The 21,548-nt window shown below is 36.3% G+C and overlaps 2 protein-coding genes across 3 annotated transcripts in view; one reads left to right on the forward strand and one right to left on the reverse strand.

Moving 5' to 3' along the window:
* Positions 1-3,427: 3,427 nt before the first annotated feature.
* Positions 3,428-5,907, reverse strand: LOC140163485 (zinc finger MYM-type protein 2-like). The gene is made up of 2 exons (XM_072186800.1): positions 5,478-5,907; positions 3,428-4,409 (listed from the first exon to the last, which is right to left on the reverse strand). Exons 1-2 carry the CDS (start codon positions 5,741-5,743, stop codon positions 3,428-3,430), a joined length of 1,248 nt encoding a protein of 415 aa, XP_072042901.1. The 5' UTR covers positions 5,744-5,907.
* Positions 5,908-9,416: 3,509 nt separating this feature from the next.
* The window catches only part of LOC140164357 (monocarboxylate transporter 12-like), a 272,528-nt gene continuing 260,396 nt past the window's right edge, over positions 9,417-21,548 (forward strand). For both annotated transcript variants that reach the window (XM_072187632.1, XM_072187631.1), the window contains exon 1: positions 9,417-9,799. In XM_072187632.1, the coding sequence (XP_072043733.1) occupies positions 9,797-9,799 (3 nt within the window). In that variant the 5' untranslated portion in view covers positions 9,417-9,796. The remainder of the gene's footprint in view (positions 9,800-21,548) is intronic.

The raw sequence follows: 21,548 nt of genomic DNA on the forward strand, positions 1-21,548 counted from the left end.
CAGTCAACTAGTCTCACCTGAACTACTAGTGAGTAGTCATTTGTATAGTGGAAATTATTAATTAGTAAAATAAGACAATATTTTGTATATAAAATTTAGGCCCAGTACAAAAGAAAAGTAGATAGCTTTAGCTCAGTCAGTTATTTGAATTTCCTGGATAATAGGATTTCCCCGTTTAATATAATTGTAAATGTACCCGCACCCCAACCCGTTTTCTTGATTTGCTGCGATGTTGACGCCCTCGTTATGCGGCTTGCCTTGATTTTTAGAGGAGGGCATACTGCATGCACGTATCTCAAACTATCAGACGGTATATGACATGATCACGTGCATGACGTACGATGCTGGCAAAACTATGCAAGGTTGAAAGCCTCGGGTTGGTTCAGGCCCGTATTAAATAGGGGAGGGCGGACGCCCCCAATCCTCCCCTATTTACCCCCCCAAAAAAAGCCCCATTTGCGAGCATAGCGAACAAAAAAAAGCCGGCTTTTGATGCCAGTTTAACGGGTTGAAAAAAAAACAGCTCATCATCATGATCATGCAGTTATTGTTAACTATACATGTATATGCACACAACACAGGGGCACTCACAATAGGCAGTTGAACCCTACTGGTAGCGCTGTGTTGTAGATATACGAGATGAACTAGTTATAGCGTCATATATGAACAAGTATAAAAGCTATGTATCAATTACTTATTCTTTTCAAAATATCTGAATTTTCAACTCGGTACAAGCTGTAATAACGGGGGAGCATGCATTTTTATGAGAAAGAAATATACCATCTATAAACCAAACTCCCGTGTTATTCCAATGCACATTTTACTTCACCGGGCCGCCCTGGCTTGGTCACATTTGGAAGAGGCGTGTTGCGAAACCGCAATAGGTACAAATTTAGTACTTTCTACCAATCAAGTATGGTTTATTCCCCGGGGGGGGCACTCAACTTAGGAAGTGACGGGGATGTGCCTACCGGAGTCGCGAAGTAGGGGCCTATCGGGTACAAAGCGTTATTTTAAAAAAGGGGTCATTGGGTACAAACAAAATAAAAAAGGGGGTCATTGGGTACAATATTTTGAAAAAAGGGGGTCATCGAGTATAAGATTTTAAAAAAAGGGTCATCGGGTAGAAAATTTTGAAAAAATGGAGCAAAATTTTGAAAATTTCGGCATAATTTTGAAAAAATTGAGCAAAATTTGACAGTTTCGGCATTTTTTTGTTCCATTTTGATGATGCTATTCTAGAAAAAAAGGGGGTCATTGGGTATCAACCAAAAAAAGGGGGTCATTGGGTAGCTGCAACTAAAAAAAAGGGGGTCATCGGGTATGGCTTTTAAAAAAAGGGGGTCATCGGGTATAGTCGACTTCAAAAGAGGGCCTATTGACAGGCACATACCGTCACTTCCAAAGTTGAGTGCCCCCCGGGGTTTATTCTCTATATGTCAATTAAATCATTAGCATAGTCCTTATAATAACGGTGGAGCGCCTTGATGAGTAAATGACAGCAAACCAGTGAAAAATACCCCAAAACTCAGTCAGGTGAGCTCCGACCGTACATGTCAATAGCGTCATTATCAATTGGATTAGTCGACCGTAGCGGACAATTCGATCGCTCATTGGATTAATATTATCACGTGATGGTAATAAATTTGCGTTGGACAATCGATTACTATTATAGTTTAGTAGGCCTACTGCATATCTCGGTTTAATCTTCATTAATACACACCTATGACGTCGCGCTATTGTTTTACCGCTCCATTATTTTACACGAATGGAGCGATGATGACAATAACACGCCATTCGTAAATGCCTTTATCTTTTCACTGAAAAGCAAATACTTTTCAGGGGAAAAGTACCGGCATTTACGAATGTAGCGTTAATAACAATTGCACATTAGAAAGGCAAGTAAACATAGTAAAACGTCTTTGCGAAAAGTGCAGTATTGTTTATCATCACTTCATTCATGCAAAACAATGATACGAACGAGATTTTCATTAATACAATAAATTAAACGTAAATTTACAATGCATCACAAAGTTACAGTTTGACAGTTGAATATTCATTGATCAAACATCAATATTTAATAGATATATCAATATTACACACATTTGGTTCCATTTTCATAACATAACATTTTTCAAAGTTTTAACTTAATATTTTAATTTAACATTTTTATGTTAACATTTTCAATAATAGGTTTACATTTCAAGAATCAACTTTCATCTGGTCCAGTAGACCTATAATGCATTCATACAGATATTACCACAATAAATTTATAATAAATTGCAGTGCAGTTACTGCACAGCCAGGTAGATACTAGTTCAAACATGTTAAATATTATTCTACTTTAAAGCCATAACCCAGCAAACTGAAAAATCTAATAGGCCTAACTTTTAAATGTCGTGTTTTGAAAATGTTATTGTAAAATGGGCAAACATATTTTGTCAACAGTTAAATAGCATTCTGCTAGAATGTTTTGCATTACATTTTCAAATGTTATTAAAACGTTTTTATAACCTTAAATAAACCGACATTTGAACCATTTCTGTAAAACGTTGCGTGTTTGCTGGGAATGTACGATTAGCGTCAAATTCTTATTATTCTTTACTCAAAAATGCTGAAATGGTAGTAAGGCCTCAAAAATAAATTTGTTTGATTGGCAAAACAACATTTGTAGGCTACTGATGTGCCTTTAATTTAATTTAAAACTATTTTAATTTTGAAATCGTTTTTCAAATCATCAACAATAATGAATCAAAATCAGTAATGGTTGCCCCATTATCTTATCAACTTTGATTGAAAAAGCAACATAAATAAACAATCTTTGATTCAAACGTTCAGATCAAATTGAAGACCTGAGCGCAAGAAGACCGTAAGTCCACTTGGCCCCTCAACATGTAGGCTATATACCACATTTACGTACAGTTTCTTAGGGTTTTATAATGTTTAATACATCATGAAAGGTTGTGAAAGATTTGTTTTGGGCCCTGAACATGTATAAAACATTACCAAACTATACGAAACTATACGCAACTTGAGTGTATACATGTTGAGGGGCCAAGTGAACTTACGGTCTTCTTGCGCCCAGGTCTTCAATTATTAACACAATTCAGCGAAAAAAACAATGGGGAAATTTTACAAAGCATGTTTATGACATAGATTATCTCGACAACCTGTCTCGACATAGCCCAAATAAAAATATTCATTCGTTTCAAACCCACCACCCTTCTGACTTCTTGGATCATTCCATATTTTTGGTTACTTTTTAGATTAAAATTTAAGTTTTTAATACTTAAATAAATGTTCATGCTGATTAGTAAGATATTTAGTCAGCATGAATCACTTTCAAGTTTTTTTGTGTAACTCTATAATCTTAAATAAGAAAATCAAAAAGGGCCTCATTGTTTTCCTCGTATGGTGAAAACTACTATTATAGCAATGTCAATTTTATCATTTTACATAGGCCTATAAGTTGTTCATCTATGGCTTGATCATACAAACGTGACGCTGCTGTTGCGCGGAGCGAATGATTGGTACGATACCCCCCTAGGCCACCTTGCTTGCAAATATTAGCTACAATATTTGCCAACTTATGGCGTCCCAGTGGTTGGCATGTAAACCACACTGCTCCCCTTGGCTTAACTAATGGCCGCAGATACAGCGCGTCTGGCCGTTTATCTTCTGGGGGGCAGTGGTATTCATATTTCTTGAATATGGTGACTATACAGCGCGACCTATCCTTTTTATTTTCATATGCGTCCACTACTTTGGGTTGTAACTTCCGGTGTTTTAAGCCGCCGCGGTTTGTTTTGGAGGCGTCTTCCGTATATCTTAGGAAGGTTTCTTCATTTTCGTTTGTAAGCATTTGAATTTGAGAGTTTTTCCATCTGAGATCACGATGTTCTTGCCCCCCACGCAAGGCGAAATTCAACCCGATTAAATAAAATAGAGTGTTGAGCATCTGGGTTGGATTAGAACAACCCAGGACATTCTGCTGCCATAGACGCTCCTCTTCCTGGACTGTAATTACTTGGGCCTGTTTCCTACGTATGCCAAGCCCTAACTTGGCGCGATCTTGCATAACGCTATCCAGCGTATTTTTGACCTGTAGAAAGTCAGGGTCACTTAAGAATTTCAATGGCTTTCCAATTAGATCAAAGTGTAGTTGGACACAAATAACCAGCTCATGGAGTGTTTCCCCTGGATAGTCTTCCCCATTTACCTTCTTCACTTCACAAATGAATCTTGATAGAGAGTAATTCAGTTCATCCCTTGTCATATCATCCAGGTCCACATCTATTGGGCTGATGTTCAGTGATGACTCGTAGACAGCTTTCGTGTTACGTTCTAGCTGCCACTCACGAAAAAGATCGGTAGCCCATTTCACCTTCTTCTCGGTACTCGGTGCTAATCTGTGAAAATCAAGGCAAGAACAATATGAGCAACTTATAATTGTTGGCTAAGTTGTATTTATAAAAGATATTTTTACCCTCACTTTGGAGATTGATCCATATTGTTATAGGGTTCATTTAAGGGGTAGGTCACCCAACCTTGCACAGTATCGAATTAAGTAACTTTTAAGTAACTTTTCTTCCAAATTTGTTCAAAATGTCATGATTTTTTACGACTAAAACAAATATATAAAACAAGGGAGGGGGTAAAATGCATTTGCCGTTTCAGCTATCATTTTTAGGTCACTTATTTCATGTACATCTTGAATGCGAAAGGTCAACATTTTCCAATTGATGGCGGCTTTTCATCCCAGCTATAAAGGATCCCAGGTTCGAGGACTGTTAAATGTGAAAAATACAAATTTTAATAATTTGCCATAAACTTTGTATTATATTGCCAATTAAAATATCCACAATATTAGATATCATCAGGACATTTCTCGTATTCAGAATGCAATTCAGGCCCCACAAAAATAGTTGGCAAAAGTCAATATCCGAGCCCTTTATAGGCCTAGGATAAAAAGAGCATTTAAACATGTTAAATGTGGTTTTTTTTGGTATAAAACTATTATGTGTTCAAGGAACTTAGACACATGGTTTAAATAAAAACAAGAAAACTGTATTATGTTTTAAACATGTTTAAAATGTCATGAAATAAAGTTGTGTCTACATCTTATGACCTAACATGTTTTCACATTTGCAACACTTTCTACACTGTCATTCAATTATGTGTTATTCAATTTCGCCGAATTGGAGTCCATTAATTAAATATGTAATTCAGCGACCTATTTTAAACCAAAACAGCGGGTGCCTTTTTTTGTTGTAATTTTTAGCCCATTTCTTAGCATTTTCGTCAAAGTTGTCTCGCCCTCTTTGCACACCCTCTGAAAAAGTGCTCGCTACGCCTCTGGCGTGTAGGATATGACATAATTTCCGTTACCACTTTTGATCTAGTTTTTTGGACACCATATCTCGCCCGTTAAATTTTACTGGAGTAATGAGAAAAATCTGAGCTTTTTTTATTCTTACCTTCGTCGAGTGACATTATTCATTTCCTCATCTCTCTTTGGTGTTCCAAACCGCGATGATACTTTATTCCCTTCTTCGCGTCTTTCGTCTTCCTCAAGAGCCACAGTCGCAGATATCATCCCGTCATCTGAAACGTCCGAAACGATAGGTTCGAACCGTTTTGCACTCGTAGCCAAGTTTTGTGTAATTGGAGATTTTTCTTCATCTCTAAAGCTATTTTGAGTTAGAAATAGTCCTAACGAATCATCGGAATCGGAGTAGTCCATGTTAAAATTCCTGGAGTCTAGCGGGTGTGTCGAATGAGAAGCGCGTTCTGCTTCAAAAATATAGGCCTATGACTGCTTTGATATTTAAATTATGTGTCAAAAAGCGTCCACGTCTTTATTTCAAATCATTCTCGAGACACGCCCAAGAACATGCAAAATAGGCCTACATGGAATAAAACGAGGGTCATTCAAAAAGTTCTTCCATCATCATCATCATCATCATTTAAAATTAAGTCTTTCAAATTTAAAATTCAAATCTATAAGATTAATTTTAAATCTAAAATTGATTGGTCCCTAATTGCAATCCTTAAGGATTTATTTTTAAATCCTTGTAATTTAGAGTGTACAAAATGAAAGTTATTTGATTGAAATGTGATTTTAGTTGTTTACATATATTTCGACTAGACCACGTGACTAAGAGTAATTCGTAATTACGTCCTTATTCAGAAATGGGTGCATCTTGACGTGGGAATAAGATGAACAATTTGTTAAAAAGCTTGTTTAAACTTACAAAATACAAAAATTGTGTATACGACTTGTTTGATTTTAACTTATAAACCAATATATACGACTTGAACCAATAAGTGCTCATCCTATCGAAGTCAACAACCTGAAAAAGGTCATATGAAGGCTTTTCTGAACATGTATCGGTTTGGTTGTGCAAAAGACACGATACCCAGTAAACTGTACTAGCTGCAAGTATTAGATATTGATAAATATCAAAAATAATGCAATTTAATCATTTTCAGAAATAAATCTGTAATGATTTTCACAAAGATAAAATTTAACCAAGACATCTTAACAACCAAAAATCAGATTTTAATCAAATAACTTTTATTTTATAACCAAGATTTAAGAGTAGAATCAGAGGTAATTTCAATTTCCTGGCACGTAAGATAACAGAGAGATGACGATGGATATTGTAGAACTTTTTGTATGACCCTCGTATTATTCCATGTATTTTGCATGTTCTGGGGCGTGTCTCGAGAATGATTTGAAACAAAGACGTGGACGGGGACCTGGATCATATAATTCTATATAAATTTTACATTAAGGGATCTGGAATGAGCGTTTTGATCGTTTCAACAGTATTTTTGTGGGACATGAGAGCACATCAGACATATCGAATTGCATTCTGTGTACGCAGAATGTCTTTCTGATATCAAATAATTTTCGTTTTTAACAATTACGATATAATACAAATTTTATGACAAATTATTAAAATTTGGTATTTTTCACATTTTTGATATAGGCTATAACAGTCCTCGAAGTAAATTTTATAAATCTAATGATATATTCTGTAAGTGTATATAATAGCTGGGACTAAAAGCCGACGATCAATTGAAAATTTTGACCTTTCACATTGAAGATACCTAATTTGTTTTGGTGTTTTGGGACAATATCCATATCTTCAATACGAAAGGTCAACATTTTCAATTGATCGTCGGCATTTCATCCCATCTACATACACTTTAAGTATAAATCATCAGATTTATAAAGCTTACTTCGAATACTGTTAAATATCAAAAATATCAATTTTTAATCATTTTTTATAAAATGTGTATTACATTGCGAATTTCAAAAAATCAACATTAGGCCTATGTATTTGATATTCAGAATGCAATTCGATATATCTGGTGTGCTCTAATGTCCCACAATACGTACTGTCCAAACGTTCATACCCCATCCCTTAATGCTGAACCCTTGTATGCACTCGCATCTGCATTCATGTGTATATACATTGAGCGTGTCTATACAGTGAGCCAGCTTATCCGTTATTAGCGTATATTAAGGTACTGCGTAATCAATTGTTATTGCAGCATAATATTTCCGTATACAGCATTGTCCAGCATCAATCAGCAATTGATCAATTTGTAAATGAGCAACCTATTTCTATAACACTCCATTCGTGTAAAATAATGGAGCGGTAAAACAATAGCGCGACGTCATAAGTGTGTATTAAGTCGGTTAATGGCCGCGGATCAGAACGTGAGTGGCTAAGAATGGCCTGGGGCCTTCGGCCCATGGCCATTCTTAGCCACTCACGTTCTAATCCGCGGCCATTAACCTATACCTAAGCGGGTTTATGGCTGGAAAGGTCACGGTGAATTTGCCGTGGACATATAAGTTCACTATGTCCATTTTTCCGCGCAGTCCACTTTTTCCAAATCTATACACCAGCCGTGTTTAATTATAGTAAACCAAGTATGAAATTCCCAATCTCATCGGCGGGTATAAATCATATAAAAAGCACACCAAAATAAAACATGTGCCTTTAGACAGCAGTAGATAGCAGTACCAGGTATCTACACCCTCATCAGCAGTAGATAGCATACTTTATATTTCATCTAATCCCTAAGCAGCAGTATCAGTATACTACCAGCCCGAGCATACCAGGTATGTCATCTGCATCCTCATCAGCTGCATAATCTATATAGGCCTATATCATAGCCCCGGGGGGGGCACTCAACTTTGGAAGTGACGGTATGTGCCTGTCAATAGGCCCCCTCTTTTGAAGTCGACTATACCCGATGACCCCCTTTTTTTAAAAGCCATACCCAATGACCCCCTGTTTTTGGTTGCGGCTACCCAATGACCCCCTTTTTTCAAAATTATGCCGAAATTTTCAAAATTTTGCTCCATTTTTTCAAAATTTTCTACCCGATGACCCTTTTTTATAACTTATACTCAATGACCCCCTTTTTAAAAATATTATACCCAATGACCCCCTTTTTTATTTTGTTTGTACCCAATGACCCCCTTTTTTAAAATAACGCTTTGTACCCGATAGGCCCCTACTTCGCGACTCCGGTAGGCACATACCCGTCACTTCCAAAGTTGAGTGCCCCCCCCCCGGGATCATAGCAAGAGTGTCATTCACACCCGCAGGCTATATCACTTTTATCAGGTATATCATCTACATCCTCATCAGCAGTAGATAGCATACGAACTATTTCATCCACACTTCATCAGCAAGTAGGCCTATAGCGTAACAGATATTCTACATCCAGACATGGAAGAAAGAGATCTTATCTCTTTCTTCCATGATCCAGAGTATATAGGCATATCTCTCTAAATGTAAAAGAGTGAATTTCTACTCTTGAGTTGAACGAAGGACAACACGTTTTTGAGTGAATACACTCGAAAATGAAAGAAAGTACATTTTCTTTTATAGGCGATATTCACTCTTTTGAGAGTAGGCCTACAGACTACTTTTTTTCAATCCTTTTAGAGTGAATTTTCCACTCGAAAAGGGGTTGTCCTCCACCTTTCCCTCAATATATGCAACTGAGGAATGTGATTTCATAATTGTCAATGAGTTTTATTTTATACTGACATTGAAAGACTCGACCTTCAACAATAGGTTTAGCCTGGATATTTTGAAAGACAACTCTGCCGGGAACTCTGCCTAAACCAGAAAAATTGTGCCGCGATTGAGAATCACAAATCGTTATTATATGATATACAGTTGATATTCATGTATTCTTGATGCTCCAGTTTTGACACAAAAATACTTCATTGAAAACCGTCCCAGTTCAAAAAGTTAAAAAGCATTAAAATTCTGATGGGTATACTAGAAACACTGCAGTTTGGCGCAGGCTGCTGTGGCCTAAGTTGCATTTTTCATTTTGTGCATGGGGGCGTTTAGATATTACAGACTGGGATATGGACAGCTAGTACCACCACAGAGTACACAAGCTTGACCAGGTACTAATAATGCTATTACAATAAGTCAGTCATTTGGAAATTTTGAATGTTTGAAGAACACAACTGCGTAGTGCGTAGGAGCCTATACACCCCGCCCGTACACACAGTTGCACGCTACCGTGACTCGATGCAGGCAATGCTGATACCGATCAAATAATATAATACGGGAGTGTTTGTATTTTCGAGGCCATTTGCCATTCATTATGTTAGTCCTGCTTATCTCTAGAGGAAACTTTTAGACTCAATCTGTACACGCACTTTTCAAGCCATTGACATTTTCTCGATGCTGCATGTGAATACAACCGAAATACACTGAGCAATTTTCTCAAGTCAGTATAACTCAGTATGGTGAGTATATTTGTTTACCATATAAAATAATGTACGATTTTATTATGAAATTGGTTAAGGCGTGGAGTATGGGCGAACTTGAAGTATGTATCTGGAGAGGGGAAGCAATGAGTGGCAGATAGTCACTGGGCCGCCTAGTCACCGAGTGCGAATACTAGTATGTATTTATTTTGGGAGGTTCGTGTTTGCTTTCAATTTTGGGTCCGTTTTCCAAAATTTGATATTTGGTGATATTTCAAAAAAGCGACATGCCAAAGACAACTCTTTGGGCACATATTTTGTTATTGTTATTGCAGTTCTTTTCCACGTACCTACGTTACCATTTGCTTTGTTGATTTACTAATATTATATATTTTGTGACTGCAATTTGGCGTTTTTAGTGCGTTTTAAGCTTATCATGAAATTAACGCAAATATTTAGTCACGCTACTTATAGAAATTTTACCTGATCGTCGGCTTTTGCAGGCAACATAATACAGATTGGCTCACGATAGTTGTCGTATTCCTCTATGTGGGTCACTTGATGATAAAAATTACTTTGAATTCCTTGTAGGCCCTAACAACATACAAATTTGCGTCTGGAAACCGGGTCTGGAACTGATTTTGGAACAGCCGTATTAAATCTCATAAAAAGGCCACTACTGGCGAGTATGTTTTTATGTTTCCCGCACGAAAGATTGCGTCAACATCTATACTATACGTCTTTTTAAACGTTGACATTTGACCATTCTTTGTAAATGCCCTGCTATAACCTTGATATGTAGTAGACTTAATTGGGTACTGTAAAAGCATCCACTTTACTGAGTTGTTTAGCACCTGGTCAGTAGATAATCCTACAGGGATACAGTCAGTAGTTTAACATGGTGTGAGCATGGTGAAAGACCCATTATTGATTAGGCGCGGATATTAAAAGCACATGTCCTTTGCGTGCATAGCAGAAAACTATAATAGAATGTTTGGAATTTTAAATTAAAATACCACACCACTCCACGCCATACATAAATTATCCCAGTCACATTTCCCAAATATGAAATTTAAAAAAAGGAAAAATTTAATTTACTTCTTTTAAAGTTTGGCAGAGGCGGGGTTCGAACTCACGGCGCACCGCTTAGTACTCTATGAGCCTAGCGCCTTAGACCAATCGGCCACTTGTCTTGTTGTTATCCATTTGAAACTTATTTTAACATATAATCGCAACTTCAACATAGGCCTACCACGTGACAAGCAAAGGCAGAAAACGTATTATATTTTGGAATTTTATCTGCTTAAAACATTAATGTGTATTATAATAGAGCTACCATTATTTATATTGTTGAATTCTCAAGCGCATAGAGACAATTAATACTATTAATTCTATAGTAGATCAATTGCGACGCAAGTTGTTATCAAAAATTTTTATGATAGATGTACAGTTAATATTCATATATTCCATTACCTATCTGATGGTAGGCCTACAGTTTTTACACAGAAAATATTTATTTGAAAAAACCTGCCACTCGGCTTTTTCCGGAAAGGTCACAGGGCTGCCGTGGACCTGTGCAATAATTACAATTAACATTTTTCTTATTCTAACAGCAAGCGTTTCTAAAATGCAGTATGGCGAAATATGGTGTATTAAAATACTAACTGCATTCTGCATTACGTATGTATTTATTTATTTATTTAGGCCTATGCCTATTTATTTATTTACTGATTTATTAATTAATTTATTTATTTATTTGGTAGATTAGTAAGTAATTAGTAATATTCCATGATTCATCGGTTTATTATTGATTGTTGATAACTTGAAAACTTGATTGATTGGTTGATCGATTGATAGTCATTTCACATTATATTCCTAGTTTATAGACCCTATGGAACGTCTATTAATTTTGAATAGCATCGTACATTAGATAAATAGGCCTATCAGTATTGATTAATTCTATTCAACAATATCAAGGATTACTATCAAACTTCTCATAGCTGATGGTTAGTTGGCTTAGTGGTAAGGAACTGAGTTTTTTTAAATTGGAGGTCCAGGGTTCGATTCCCAGCTCCGCCTATTTTTTTTCAAGGCTGAAAAAAAAATGCAATTTCTGAACTGCAAACTTATTTGGCGCGCGATCTGAGCTGGTCCTTTTCCGGTGGCTGTGTCTGTTACAGGTACACTCCCTTTTTTTGCATATAAATTTATGTAACGGAATTTGTTGTTATGACTTTAAAGCCGCCATAGAATTCCATGTTAAAGTTCATATATATTGCTCGGACAACATCATTGGCAAGCTAATATTATGCATGAGGACAATGAAAATGACTCATTTAAAATCACGTTTAAAATTGATATTCCGCAAAAACCAACTTAAGCGATGAGTTCCTTCGAACGAGACAGATTTGACCTAGACAAAAGTTGACGTCATGAAATGAGATGTGCCTGCTTTGAGAGAAGGGACTATAAACATTCTCAATGCACAGAACGTATACTGTTGTTGTTGTCAGAAAAAACCTCTGAATTAAGTATTACAAATTTAATGGTTTTTAAACATATGGATATAATCAGCCGCTTCTTTTTTTATATCAATATCATGAGAAATATTTGGACTAAAAAAAATATATATTTTGAGCTTAGAATTTCAGCGTGAACAATCTCAGACTAGTATATAAACCGTGTTAAGTCCATTTTAGGCGTCCTTAAAGAAAACGGAATAGACTGTTAGCTGTAATTATTAAGCTCTATCAAATTTATTTTAAAAAAATATCAGTATTAAAGTTTTCGGGATAAGCTTTTCATTTTCAAATTTTTGCTTCTACCAGGACATTTTAATTGGGACACGCTGTATGAGAGACAGGATTTAGGGGGAATATAAATCCAGAGTCAAAACGACTGGCAGTTTGACCCGGGTAGCTGATTTTAGTACGCTTGACAATGACATAATTAATGCTTACTGCTGAAATTCAACCATTATTCTATTATATTTAACCGAAAATTGCTTTTTTGAGAATAAACAAACCCTTTATGTTCCTGCATGGTTGGTGATTATTGTTAACGGGTAAAAAAGGTCAAGTTGAAGTAATTCGTTGTATGATTTTTTTCGTCGTAGCATAACTCTTAGCATGGTAGATAAGGGGTTTTCGGCTCTACCATGTCTACAGGCAGGAAAACTTTCTATAAATATGACCAAACACCTTTACCCGAGCTTTATACATTATCTTGATTGGTCGGTAGACAATAATGTTTGGATTTGTATTGTGTAATATTATTTTAATGTCCGATACTATCTTGCGAATGGTAGTGAGCTTTGGCAAAAAAAATTGTACTAAATCATTTCATATTGAGTGTGTAGAAGAATTAAAATATCACAGATATACTTTTGTAGGTCATGTGGCTCTTGAGATATGTTGTAAAGGGGGGGGGGGGGGCTGAAACAACAACACTTTTGAAAAACGTGCATAACTCTTAAAGTCATAATGTACGATCTTATAATATGATTTTTTTTTTTCAAACCTGATTTTTTGGCATAGGCCTATTTGTAATGTTTACACATGTCACAACTTGCACCTAAATGGAATCAGCCAAATTTGTTGTGTTCGTAGGTAAACAGAGCAAAGTTCGACATAAAGTCATAATTCAAGAAATTATGACTTTATGTCCGCCCATAGAACTGCGTGTTAAACGGCCAAAATAACAAGCAGTGTTTAGTTTCACGTTACCTCGTTATTTCAGCTCAAAATGGACAGAAACCATTCCCGATCATTACTAGTATTATTTCAGCATTTTGAGTATATTGACAAATTTAAAATTTGAAGGAAATCGTACATTAAGCCTTTAACAACAATAAATCAAGCAAGTAGCAATGACCTTTTGTGAAACATCTATAAGTGTTATTTTTCAATAATCTGATTTAGATAATGAAAATCGATTTTTATTTTATTAATTGCTTCGACCAACAATACTTAGGGACCGATCGTTATTTACGGCAGGGGGGGGAATGGGTGTTTTGGCAAAAATATCGACAAAAATTTCGCGTTCCCCCTCGCGTCCGCTCAAAATTTTCGCGTTCCCCTTGTTTTCCCAATTTTCTCCATTTAAAATTTAACAACCCCCTCCTGGTTCAACTAAAATTTCAGGTTCCCCCTCAAGACCTCAAAAAATTTCGCGTTCCCCCTAAATTTACCCATTCCCCCCGCCATAAATAACGATCGCTCCCTTAGTCTACCCTGAACATGTCAACAACTGCTTTGACTCGTACCCAGGCAAACATAAAAGGTTTTTGACATTATTCGCATTAGGTTAGAAACGTTTCCTCGATAACGTTTAGGCCTAAATATCGAGTTTATAGCGTGTATTTAAACAGTATAAATGGTTTTCTTGACATTCAAAAACATTTTGAAAGCCTTCCTACAAAATATTAAGATAGCATACGGTAATATGTTATTTAAGTGTTGACAAAATATTTGGCAAAAATATTTAAGAATAAAATTTTGACAACTAGTCCGGTGGCAGACCAAGGTAGGTTGGTTTTGCCAGTTAAAGTGTTTTTGTTTCTGGATTATTGTTCTGTGGGTAGTACAAAATGAGATTCCGAGGGATGTAAAATTGTCACCCCTGGGCAATTCGAGATATCCAAGGTCAAAGGTTATACAGGGGTCAAAATTTTGTCCAAACATATGTCAAATTATTCCTCTTGTCATGAGGATTTCAGAAAATATATAGTTTCACATATCTACGACTTATCGTTGTGGAGTTATGAGTAAAAAGGTCAAAGGTTAAATAGAGAACTCCTACAGGGGTTGAAATTGAAAAATGCTCCAATTTTGATGAAAATGGTCTCAAATTGGTCTTTTTGTACCACAACTCGAATAATGAATAGTTTGAACTACCTACAATGACTTGTTGCCTTGGTAACGCATCAAAATAGGTCATTGTCAATTGAGTCCTACTGATGTTGACCTACTGGTACTTCTCTGAATGCTTACCTAGGTAACGAGCCATTACAGTTGGTTATAACTATTCTTTATTCGATTGAGATAACACTGCCAACAATTTAAGACCATTTTCATCAAAATTGGAGCATTGTAGCTCTTTCAGCCCCTGTGCTGCTTCAAAGTTAACATTTGACCTTTTGGCTTATAACTCCGAAACGACAAGTCGGAGGTGGGTCAATCTATACTTTTTCTGAATCCTTAGGATCAGAGGAACATTTTGGTATGGGTTTTAAAAACATTGTGCATTTTTGAATTTTGACCCCTGTATAAACTTTGACCTTGGAAATCTTGAATTGCCCAGGGGTGACCTTTCTACATCCCCCATAATCTCATTTTGTACCACCTATAGATTAATAATTAGCAAAGAAAAACACTTTAACTGGCAAAACCATCTAATCAAATAAAACAATGGTTTGCAGCCGGACTAAACGTTTAAACAAATTGTTGTAGTGTCTTTTCATACGAAACGTTCTAAAAAATGTTTTCATTACTGTTCAATATATAACCCGACATTTCATGTTATTGAAACGTTTTTATGCCAAAACCAAAACCCAAAACATAACCGTTGTTCAGACTACTCGTTTTTTGAACTTTTCGTCACATTTCGTTCCCCATTGTGTTTATTTGTTCTTGTGCAGGATTCGTATCCACATTATTCATTATCTACTTAAATTATATCACAAAATGGCTTTTTTCAATGGGAAATGAACTTTGCTGCTTGGATGATTAGGTTAGCATTTATTCCGTATAGTATTGAAAAAGCGTGTTCCGACGGATCTGCACTCGACCGGCCTCTCATATACCGGTATTAACCCAGTTTTAACCACCGTTTATCCGTTTATCAGTGGAAGTTGGTAGCCTAATGGACAAGGCGTCCATCTAGATATCGGAAGGTCGTTGGTTTAATTGTAACACTTTGGGTTGGTAAACTGTTCATTCTTTCTTATTAAATATCAGTGATATTCAGTTTCCTCTTAGCGAACAATCGTTCCCCACTGTGTATTTTGTTCTTATGCAGGATGCGTATCCACATTACCTACTTCACAGATCGTTGGCAAATACAGTAAATAACACACAAAAAAGGACAAATTGACAATTGGTATATATTTAACGCATGAAGTATTTTTCTTTTACTATTCTTTAACACTTCAGAAAGTTCCTATAATATGGTTCTTACCCGTGTGAAATTAATTTTGACGTAAAACAACTTGGCAAAAACAAAGTTTCAGCTGCATGCAATATCAATAAATAAAGTTGAGGACTATCGTGGCTCACGATTTCAAAACAATGTGGAAAACATTTTCTAAATGTGGCGGCAACAACAAAAGTTATTATGGAGCTACGTCCATATCTGGAATTTAAGACCAGAAAATAGTGCACAGGGCTACATTTCCTAAAGTTTGTTTGACTTATAATTGGCAACAGAATGAGACTCATAACATCTTGTATTGAATGGTACCATGGAGGTATATAAATATACCTCCATGATGGTACGCACTTGGGTGTAGTACTTACAGCCTGTCTAAAAAAAATTGTGCAAGTGAAAAGCGCCCTCTCTGGCAATTAGAAAATACCGTTGTGACATGATGCTTACATCAACGTCAAGGGTGTAGTCTTAGCTCTCAAATGCAGTTTTTTCTGTTCAATTTGATTACACAGAAGTCCCTGTTTGAGCTTACTTTGCTATGGGCATATAACGAGTTATAGCTCAGAAAAGTGTTGTATATAGATAATCGTGTTAATTATGTATATATTTAATGTTATTTAATGTCTACATGTATAAGGCCTACTCCGGGCCAGGGAAATATTTGGACCCGTTTTCAATATTGGACTTGTATCAATGTATTATGTTTTGTTTTGTTTGTTTTTGAATCACCTTTTGTAACTTTGTAGACTAAATGTAGAACGCACCGTCTTAAACGTGTGCCGCTGATGTAAAAGCGTATGTTCTAATAAATATCCATCCATCCAATATAATTTTTTTACTGTTTTTACTGTTTTATCATGATGCAGGAATAATGATTCTCTTTTTCCACTTAAAAAGATTAAATGATAAATAGATATTTCACATTCTGCTGTAAAATTAAATACATGTGTATGTCAATAATTTTATCATGGTAAATACAAACAAATATTGCACACTTATAGGTTAATAAACGTGATTACTTGTTGGGAGAGAAATTAGACAAAACTAGAGCGGTTCTCGGGTTGCGCGGTTTTCGTCATACGCGGTTGGTGTGTAAGGTTGTTGGGTGATGGTATGGTAGTGGTTGTGTTTAGATGTGAGTTTCTTTTCAGAACCCTGCATGGGCGAAGCCTGGATGGTGGATGGGGAGTGTGGGGTGATTAAAGAAGGTAATAATATGGAAATGTAATACTAGGCCGCACGGCTGTGTAATGTTTATGTTTTACAAGATGCCCAGAGCACGGGTTGGGATATGGGATATCCCCTCGTGGTGTCGAGTTCACAACAGGTGTTGGTATTGCTTTACCAAAACAACCCGAGCCGTGCCAGTGGTGGAAGTTCAGTTTGTATGTATAGACAGTTTCCTAGCAATATTGACTGTACCCACCCAGTTTCATGCCCATACGACAGATGTTAGTCATTTGACCTCAGATGACCCCTAAGTGACCTTGGATTACCCCCAAAATGACCTTCCAAACATTTGACTCTTAATGTTGACTGTACTCACCAAATGTCATGCTGTTATGTCAGTTTTTAGTAATTTGACATCAGATGACCCCTGGGTGACCTCGGATGACACCGAAATGACCTTCCAATAATTTCAATCTAAATGTTGACTATACCCACCAAGTTTCGAGCCCATATAACAGTTTTTACTAATTTGACCTCAAATGCCCCTGGGTGACCTCGGATGACCCCGAAATGACCTTCCAAAAAATTTACTCTAAGTGTTGGCTATACCCACCAAGTTTCGTGCCATTATAACAGTTTTTTAGTCATTTGACCTCAGATGAACCCTGGTGACCTTGGATGACCCCGAAATCTATTCAGCTCTACAAATACAACTGACCAAGTTTAGGCGATACACCATGTTGTTAAAACCCCTGTAGACCCTATAAGGGAACACACCAAAAGATCGATGACGTCCTATAAACGTAACTAGTTTCATTTCTCAGCCGACCCCCTCCCTCCCTGCCAGAAACGTAATAATGAAATGTTGAAAATTTTGACATAATAATAATAATGACACATTCTTCAGACCGATGGTTTTGTACAAACGTAATTGAGTATTTTTACCCCCTCACCCCTAAACGAAACTAGTTTCGTTTATAGGACGTCATTGATCTTTTGGTTTGTTTCCTAATACTCGGCATCATCGCACATGTTGACTGCCAAACTTCATCACAACATAAACTTCGAAAACGATCCATTCATACTGTCCCATTTATTGATACCTTCTATTTGTATCAATTGCCAGTGAGCAAAATACACGTGCTCTGTTCACTATACACAGCAAGGTATAGGTAGCTATGTGCACGATATTACAACCTCTACCTTGCTGCATTTGATTTGCAGTTCTGACATCTGGCCTGCGCCGGTTTAACAACCAGGCCAGACCTTTGGAGCGGGGCTAGACAGGGATGACAGAATGCTGTGTCGTCATAAATTAAATAAAATGTATTACTTTTGGTAAACAAGGGTTGCCTGAGAAGAAAAAATGTGGAAAGGTGAAAAGCAAAATGAAAAAAAAAGAGAAGAAAAACAGAAGGGAAAATGGGGAGAAACGGGAGGGAAATTATGATTTCCTTTCTCCATGCTCAAAATTAAATGTTGAGATTAAAGTTTTCATTTTTCGTTGGAAAGGGTGTGTCTGAGTGATTGCGTATTAATACAAACGTTAACAAACAAAAACAAAATTCCCTGAATTGTTATGCCAAAATAAAAAAATTTAATCTTGTAAATTTTTGGCTCTATGTAAAGTTTGGAAGGATTTTTGTTTCTCAAAAAAAAAAAAATCTGGGGTCATAATGAGTCAAAAGATGTGTTTTATACAGTAAATGAAGTAAAAATTATGATGCGCAGTGATTATGCCACGTTATTAAATATCTAATCTTAATATTTCGTCTTTTGTCAAATTCAAAAGTATTTAGTTTTGTTTAGTTGTGGCGTTAAAATACCCAAACAATTAAGTTTCTGACGAAACAGTTCTTTCAGGGACACCCTGTATATAGCATGTTTGTAAATTGTACTACAGTATCGATTTTATTGAAGGTCACTGGTAAATAAACACTTGATAGTCTGTGCCTTGGGCCAGACTGTATGTGGCTATCACGATGTTTGTTCGGATCGCCCGACACAAATTGGCTGTGTAGGAGACTAGGTCTGTGCAAACAAATTAACGACTTTATAGCGGGCGCGAGTGTTTCCAAAAAGCAACACAAAAGCAAACAAAAATACACCCATTGCCCGCTATTTACCGTACGAAATGAACGACTCTAATCATGTACCGCACGAAATGAACGACTCTAATCAGCTGCGGCAATTCCCCAATGGTGGATAGGCCTATACTATACACGTATTCTTATTCGTGCATTTGACGGACTTTTTTTGTTTTTGTTAAATATCTCCTCTCCTGAACACATATTATTATAGAAAATCTATCTACTTCTTCATTCGATTACATACTATATACCCTGCAACTTTCAATCTATACAGTGGCTAGATAAACCCTTAAACGTGCGAACAAATATTGCAAAACAAAATTAAAGTATGGCTCTCCGCCTATGGCTCCGCCCATACAATAATGCACGCGCGCTGATGTTGATGCGTCTAATGCACGAGCCCCGAAGGATCAACATCAGCTATCATTATCATTGATTTACATGTACAGCTCTCTTCCCTAGTAAAAGTGGCACAATTGTGATTTTACCCTTTCGTTGTTAAATAAACATGTCTCGAAATTGAAACAAGCAAACTGAACAGAACAAACGGCATTTGAGAGCTAAGACTACGCTCTTAACGTTGATGATAAGCATCACGTCACAACGGTATTTTCTAATTGCCAAAGAGGGCGCTTTTCACTTGCACAATTTTTTTTTTGAGACGGGCTGTATAGTAACAAAAACCGAAAAATGTTCCCCAATTATAAGCTGAACAAACTGACCACAGAATTGACACTGACACAAATAATGTAGACTGCGTGTACATGATGGAATTCTGAGATTTAGAATTTTGATTGGCTTTTAGATTAGTGCAAAAACTTTCGCTCGTTCTGCATGTTATTCCCCACTGTAGTTATTCCCGGCACAACTTTGCTTGGAAGGTTAATCCGCTGGTTAATGCGAATTAACCTAAATGATCGTTTTATAAAGGGCTCTGGTATGCACGTTTCAACAGTATTTTTGGGGGACATGAGAGCATATCAGACATATCGAATTGAATTCTGAATACGGGGAATGTCCTTCTGATATCAACTAATTTTGATTCTTTTTTTTAAATTCGCGATTATACAGGGTGTCCCAGAAAAAAATTACCGGGCAAATGAATTTGGACGTTAGTCGAAAAATAGACATCAGAATCCAAAAATCTAAACATCAGCGTGTAGCCCATTTTATTTTGCATCTTATACGCTAATTTTACTGCAATCGGTTGACTGGTCGCGAAGAAATGAGCGATTACACAACACATGTGTCAATTCACTTCAATCCAAGTTTGAAAGAAAGATTATTCAACACAATGCGCACTAGTGGTTAAACTGTCAATGAGCTTCATATTTTGTTCTATGAAATCCTTTTCATTCTTTTTAAAGCAACCTGTTTCTTGCAAAACATTTAATTAGGTTTTGTTCAAATTTGAAAACCTGCACGATATTGAAAATGAAAGCTTGCATGTAAGATGATGCTCGGTATTTGTAAATATCTTTTTTCGTTAATGTTGATATAAATGTTGCTTAAAGAATTACTGTATAAAGAATTCCAGCTGGCTTAAAAATTTCTCACGCACATTAATGTTTTCGGAATATTTCCAAGAAATTGTAATGCAAAGTTTAAATCTTTTATTTAAAACTTCAACATTAATGTTGCGTGGTATCACAAATCACACGTAAAGCTGTAAGCACTTGATCATTGTCATTCTTGCCATTCTCAAATGTTCTTTGTAAAGTATATTTGTACAACCTAAAGAATTAAAGTTGGAGAGCTTCCAATTGCAGAAATCAAAGTTTTCTCGGACAAACTGTTTATTCATCTTCAGTGAAAGCATGAATGACATAAACACCGTCGGATTTTAATAGATAATGTGGACTAAAATTAATGAGATACACAAACTTTAGGAAGCGGTGAGCGAGTATGAAAAAAGCGCCTGTTGATCAAACTTGGAATGAACTGCATTGATGCACGTATTATGCAATCGTTCATCCCCCCAAATAAAAAAAAAAAAAAAATGGGTCTTTCCATAGTGTACCATTCCGTTATAAAATAAATGTAACTGTTCAATTTATTGTGTGTAAACTTCAAGTTTGAACGTGAATTTTGAGCATCTAAATTGCTGAGCTTGGGTGAACTCTAGCTTAATCTAGTACTAGTCAAATTCTGCTGCATCATCCCGTCTGAATGATAGAATTCTATTAAAAAGATATTGAATTCTAACAGATAAATGTACAGTAAATTCGATTTAAAGTATGATACACATGACAATTAACTACATGTAAATCAGCCGCCAATCTTAAAATACTGTAGGCTGACCCACGTTCAATACTTCAACTTCAGTCAGATGTTTTTGATTCATTTGTGCTTTACTAACCCCGTAGTCACTATTGTGTGAT

Source organism: Amphiura filiformis, chromosome 11 (genome assembly GCF_039555335.1).
Source record: "Amphiura filiformis chromosome 11, Afil_fr2py, whole genome shotgun sequence".
Taxonomy (NCBI): domain Eukaryota; kingdom Metazoa; phylum Echinodermata; class Ophiuroidea; order Amphilepidida; family Amphiuridae; genus Amphiura; species Amphiura filiformis.

Coding starts and splice junctions, on each gene's coding strand:
- LOC140163485 (XM_072186800.1), bottom strand. CDS start 5,743: ATGGACTACTCCGATTCCGATGATTCGTTAGGACTATTTCTAACTCAA. Junction 4,410..5,477: donor AATAATGTCACTCGACGAAG/GTAAGAATAAAA, acceptor TGATTTTCACAG/ATTAGCACCGAGTACCGAGA.